At 45.4% G+C, this 6,000-nt stretch overlaps 1 protein-coding gene across 1 annotated transcript in view; it reads right to left on the bottom strand.

Annotated features, from left to right (window-relative positions):
- Nucleotides 1–2,730, bottom strand: part of LOC126354559 (cholinesterase-like) — a 59,643-nt gene extending 56,913 nt beyond the window's left edge. Inside the window, exons 1-2 of the mRNA XM_050004302.1 lie at nucleotides 2,610–2,730; nucleotides 2,011–2,145 (exon numbers count right to left, since the gene is read on the bottom strand). Of these exons, the coding sequence (XP_049860259.1) occupies nucleotides 2,011–2,145; nucleotides 2,610–2,708 (234 nt within the window). The 5' untranslated portion in view covers nucleotides 2,709–2,730. The remainder of the gene's footprint in view (nucleotides 1–2,010; nucleotides 2,146–2,609) is intronic.
- Nucleotides 2,731–6,000: the final 3,270 nt, after the last annotated feature.

The following is a 6,000-nucleotide window of genomic DNA, read 5'->3' on the forward strand; positions in this document are numbered from 1 at the left end:
CGCCAAAGGCTGAGACGTGGATGATACACTGCTGGTCATTAAAATTGCTACACCAAAAAGAAATGCAGATGTTAAACCGGTATCCATTGAACAAATATATTATACTAGAACTGACATGTGATTACATTTTCGCCTCGCGGGATTAGCCGAGCGGTTTAAAGCGTCTGAAGTCATGGACTATGCGGCTGGTCCCGGCGAAGGTTCGAGTCCTCCCTTGGGCATGGGTGTGTGTGTTTGTCCTTAGGATAATTTAGGTTAAGCAGTGTGTAAGCTTAGGGACTGATGACCTCAGCAGTTAAGTCCCATAGGATTTTTAAAGAAATTACATTTTCACGCAATTCGGGTGCATAGATCCTGAGAATCAGTACCCAGAACAACCAACTCTGGCCGTAATAACGGCCTTGATACGCATGGGCATTGAGTCAGAAAGAGCTCGGATGTCGTGTACAAGTACAGCTGCCCATGCAGCTTCAACACGATACTACATTCATCAAGAGTAGTGACTGGAGTATTGTGACGAGACAGTTGCTTGGCCACCGTTGACCAGACGAGAGGTCTGGAGAATGTGCTGGCCAGGGCAGCAGTCGAACATTTTCCGTATCTAGAAAGGCCCGTACAGGACCTGCAACATGCGGTCGTGCATTATCCTGCTGAAATGTAGGGTATCGCAGGGATCGAATGAAGGGTAGAGCCACGGGTCGCAACACATCTGAAATGTAACGCCCACTGTTCAAAGTGCCGTCAATGCGAACAAGAGGTGACCGAGACGTATAACCAATGGCAACCCATACCATCACGCCTGGTGATACGCCAATATGGCGATGACGAGTACACTCTTCCAATGTGAGTTCACCGCAATGTTGCCAAACACGGATGCGACCATCATAATGCTATGAACAGAACGTGGATTAATCCGAAAAAATGACGTTTAGCCATTCGTGCACCCAGGTTCGTCGTTGAGTACACCATCGCAGGAGCTCCTGTCTGTGATGCAGTGTCAAAGGTAACCGCAGCTATGGTCTCCGAGCTGATAGTCCATGCTGCTGCAAACGTCGTCGAACTGTTCGTGCAGATGGTTTTTGTCTTGCATACGTCCCCATCTGTTGACTCAGGGATCGAGACGTGGCTGCACGATCCGTTACAGCCATGCAGATAAGATGCCTGTCATCTCGATTGCTGGTGATACGTGGCAGTTGGGATCGAGCACGGCGTTCCGTATTACCCTCCTGAACCCACCGATTCCATATTCTGCTAACAAGAATTGTATCTCGACGAACGCGAGCAGCAATGTCGCGATACGATAAACAGCATTCGCGATAGGCTACAATCCGACGTTGATAAACGTCGAAATTGTGATGGTATGCATTTCTCCTCCTTACACGAGGCATCACAGCAACGTTTCACCAGGCAACGCCGGTCAACTGCTGATTGTGTATGAGAAATCGGTTGGAAACTTTCCTCATGTCAGTACGTTGTAGGTGTCGCCACCGGCGCCAACCTTGTGTGAATGCTCTGAAAAGCTAATCATTTGCATATCACAGCATCTTCTTCCTGTCGATTAAATTTCGCGTCTGTAGCACGTCATCTTCGTGGTGTAGCAATTTTAATGGCCAGTAGCGTAAAATTCGTGAAACTAAACTAAACTCCGTCCGAACAGGCCATGAAAGCCCAGCGGTACTGACCGGCGCCACTGGATGCGGATATCGAGGGGGCGTGTGGTCTGCACACTGCTTTTCTGGCAGTATGTCAGTTTAGGGGACCGGTGCCGCTACTTCACAATCCAGTAGCCACGAGGGCTGAGTGCACCCCGCTTGCCAACAGAGCTCAGCAGACCAGAAGTTCGCCCATCCAAGTGGTAGCCCTGCCCGACAGCACTTAATTTCGGTGTTCAGACGTGAACCGGTGTTACCACTGCGGCAAGGCCGCTGGACGACAAAATTCTCCCAGACTGTTCTACATTTGTTCGAATGCTTACTAAGGCAGTCTCACTTCCACACAGTGATTACTCACCTGGAAGCGCAGCTCCCCGAGTGGAGGCTGAGCATAGGGGATGCCCAGGAAGGCCGTGTAGGACGTGTGGTAGGCGCTCGTGGCCGTGGTCCCCCTCAGCGTGCCCTGCTGCACGGTCACCAGCACGTCCTCCGTCTGCAATAAGTAGAATATCTGCCTCGAAACGACTGTGGATGGTGAATGTAATGAGGGGAAGAAAATATTTTTGTTCAGCAAGTATGACAGAAAACACATTGCAAATTATGTGAGCAGACCTCAGGAATATTGAGAATCAATGAATGAAAAGGGAAGATATTTTACTAAATGGTTTAGAGATTGTGACGTATCACCTCTTTATTTATTTACCTAAATAAAGTTATTGACATTCACCTCTCTCTAACAGCACCTACCAACGGTGACTAACAAATTAACTGCATCGGTAGCTTCCCGAGACGATTGTGCTTCACACTACAAGGCGGAAAGAAATTTAAATTAATAATGCATTGACGTGGGACGCAGAAAAGAAAAGACGAGCGCTCTTATTATGAATAAGACAGAAATTGTTTCAGATTATAATCTATACTTCCTTGTCATAAAAAAGAGCGAGAAGAAGCCGTTACCTTGACGATTGTTGCAAAGGTGAATAACAGCAAGGCTGCGATTGTTGACCGACGTGAATGCATAGCGATGGTTAGTGTGCAAGTTCTCAACATAATCATACAACAACAGACAGTTACTGACCCAATCACCTCAGCAGTTGTCTGGATGACTCAAGTGTATCAGTTCACAGTTATTTGATAAGATTAATTTCTGCGAGTTGCCACTGCGGATGTAAGTCCTCTTGTGCTCTGAACGACGCCCTTGACCACTGGACAATAAAATCTCTGTATAATTAGTTTGATAAGAACATTATCTGATGATGACTGTGTTTACGGTAAGGTAAGTTAATAAAAGTGGAAACTCTAACGGGTTCTACTCTCCATAAGATAACAGGCTTTCAAAATTAAGTTTTCATTTGCGAGCAACATTATCTTTGAAAGCTGTCATGAGTAAGTGAGCAGCTAACTGATCCACGTTACAATATTGGACGCGATGCAATTTGAGGGTAGTCAGCTATTTAACGGAAATTATGATTACTAGATAATTCCCCCCCCCCATGAACCATGGACCTTGCCGTTGGTGGGGAGGCTTGCGTGCCTCAGCGATACAGATGGCCGTACCGTAGGTGCAACCACAACGGAGGGGTATCTGTTGAGAGGCCAGACAAACGTGTGGTTCCTAAAGAGGGGCAGCACCCTTTTCAGTAGTTGCAGGGGCAACAGTCTGAATGATTGACTGATCTGGCCTTGTAACACTAACCAAAATGGCCTTGCTGTTATGGTACTGCGAACGGCTGAAAGCAAGGAGAAACTACAGCCATAATTTTTACCGAGGGCATGCAGCTCTACTGTATGATTAAATGATGATGGCGTCCTCTTGGGTAAAATATTCCGGACTACAGGGTTATAAACACAAAATCAAATAGGGGTAATGCAGGAGACATATGTAACATATGTAACAAGGACAGTTTATCTACTCAGATTCAGCACCTGAAGGAAACCTTCCAGAAGGGTGGTAACACCGAAATGCAGAATACACGCGCTTTCAAGGTGAACAGTAAGAATAAGAAGTACCTTTAATAAGAAGAGAACAACAAAGGTCTGGCGTTCCTCCCGTACGCTATGCCACCCACGGATAAGATTGCCATGATACTGGAGAAGAACAAGATAAAAACCATCTTCCATCCTTCAGCAAAAATCGAGAATATGCTGGGCTCAATGAAGGACAACTTGGGTCTAAGAACACCGGGCCTCTACAGCGTTTCCTGTGAATGTGGAAAACAATACATTGGACAGACGCACAGCGTTGCATCACACAGCGCATCTCTGAACATGTGACTAGCGTTCTATTCGGACGAAAAGAAAAATCGGTAGTAGTGAAGCACACTCTCAGTGAAGAACACACATTTCTATTGAAGGAAACCAAGGGGTTGTGTAGAGCGAAAGGTTTCTGGGACTCTATTATTAAAGAGGCAGTGGAGACACTGGTCAATGATGACCTGGTGAACAGGGATAGTGGCTTCCAGCTCATAAGACGAGAGCACACCGATAGAGGCAGATCGGTGGCGGCGGATGGAATAAACAGGCCGCACCGAGACGAGACGCCAGGACCAGCGCCGCGGCTCCCCCGCGCCATGCATGGCTGCGCCGATTCCTCTCGCGCCTGAGTCACCCGACCGCCGCCGAAGATGCAGAGAAACCCGTGGTCCAGCGGCTATACAGATCCGGACGAGACGTGAACCCAACACTTCGCCTGAAGATGGCAAGTTAGACACTTGCTGAAATGTTTTGCCGGAGAACGACGCAATGACTCGGCTGTCAACCCGACAAGATTTTAGCATCAAAGTTAGCGTGTTTATGCAGATAAAACATGAACGTAATATCCGTTCTAAGGCGTAAATGTAGCTGTAACTGACGTAGTGAGCAGGTGACAAGGGCTCTTGAGTCATTTCACAGGTTCTGAGGTCACAAAACTATGTTTTTAGTTCGCACTCCTTCATCAATAAGACTTTATGACGTGCTGTCTCTGTATAATGATCACTTCGTCCCCCAAAAATTTTGAGCTGCCGTGGTATGGTGGAGACGGTGGCAGTGGGGAAAGAAGGCAAAAGGGACAAAAGGAGAAAGCTTTATTGAGTGAGTAGACAGTGGCCGTGGATATGTTGAAGTCAATGGGAGAAAAAGTAGACAGTGAAAGGGACACATATGTAGACAGTGGAAGTGAGAGAGAGAGATGCTGCGTATGAAGGCATGATTGTAAAGAAAGACTGAGTGGAAAGATTAAGAATGCTCCATTTCAAAGGAGCAGGATTATCTTCACATTTCAAGATTTTTGGTGAGGAGAGCGAAACGAGGATTAAGGCAGCTGGTTACCCAGTTTACTGTCAGAGTCTTTTAAGGAGAACATTTTCACCTTTTTTACGTTCGGACAATAGCATTCTTCCGTTGGTTATAATAACTTATAGCAATGGACTGAATTTTTTCTTTTTCTGCAATCTCAGTTCTCGGAAGAATGTTTAATGCCAAATGAGAATGGCTGTACCCATTCACAGGTTACACCCTGCGTACGTCGTTAAATATACATTTTCATAAGCGCAAATGGATTCAAAAATACAAACTAATACTGAAAATGTAAGTCACCTTTCATATACTCCCAATCAGAAGTTCCCTATCACTACGTTGGAAACTGGCTGAAAAGATCCAAGTTACACAGTAGGTTGAGTTCTGAACCAGTCCGTCTTTTGGGGCAAGTAATTAAATGAGAAAAAAAATCCTCTTGTAAACGGCTTGTCCTGGGCACTTTTATAGAGAATGGGAAGAAATGCGTTGACACTTAGGTCCGTTGAACTACAGTCTTGTGATTAACAGCCATCACATACGCTTTTTTACACACTAGTAACGGTGTCCCAGCCACACTTCGTTTACTTCCTATAAGCTTAATCCTCTGGCTTAAATAGACAAGTTTTTAAATGAAGCCTGAAATAGAATACTGTAAACAGTTAATTGAAATGTATAATTTGTTTATGCTGCCAATGTGTGATTGCTTCATCCTGTCATGCTCGTGCAGAACGTAATATACCTATTTCCTTTTCTGCAACAGCAACCTCCAGCTGTGTGGCTAACTTTTAGTTATTAACAGATTTTCTTATGTGAGAAATGTATTGATAATTGAGCGTTGTTTAGGCACGGAGTTACTCAGACTTGTTTTACAGAGATGCGTCGATGTAGGTAGTGTGCACCTGTCTAAGTGGTATGCAAATATTCAAATAATGTGACAAAGACCCTGTCAGCGACAAAGCACAGGGCAACAGTAGCTACTTTTGCGTAAAATTTAACTAAAACGTCTAATGACTATGGACTAGGTGATGGAATACTCAGCAATGCGGACCAGATTAAAATCTGAACGAAGCAT

The sequence above is a fragment of the Schistocerca gregaria genome, chromosome 3 (assembly GCF_023897955.1).
Source record: "Schistocerca gregaria isolate iqSchGreg1 chromosome 3, iqSchGreg1.2, whole genome shotgun sequence".
Taxonomy (NCBI): domain Eukaryota; kingdom Metazoa; phylum Arthropoda; class Insecta; order Orthoptera; family Acrididae; genus Schistocerca; species Schistocerca gregaria.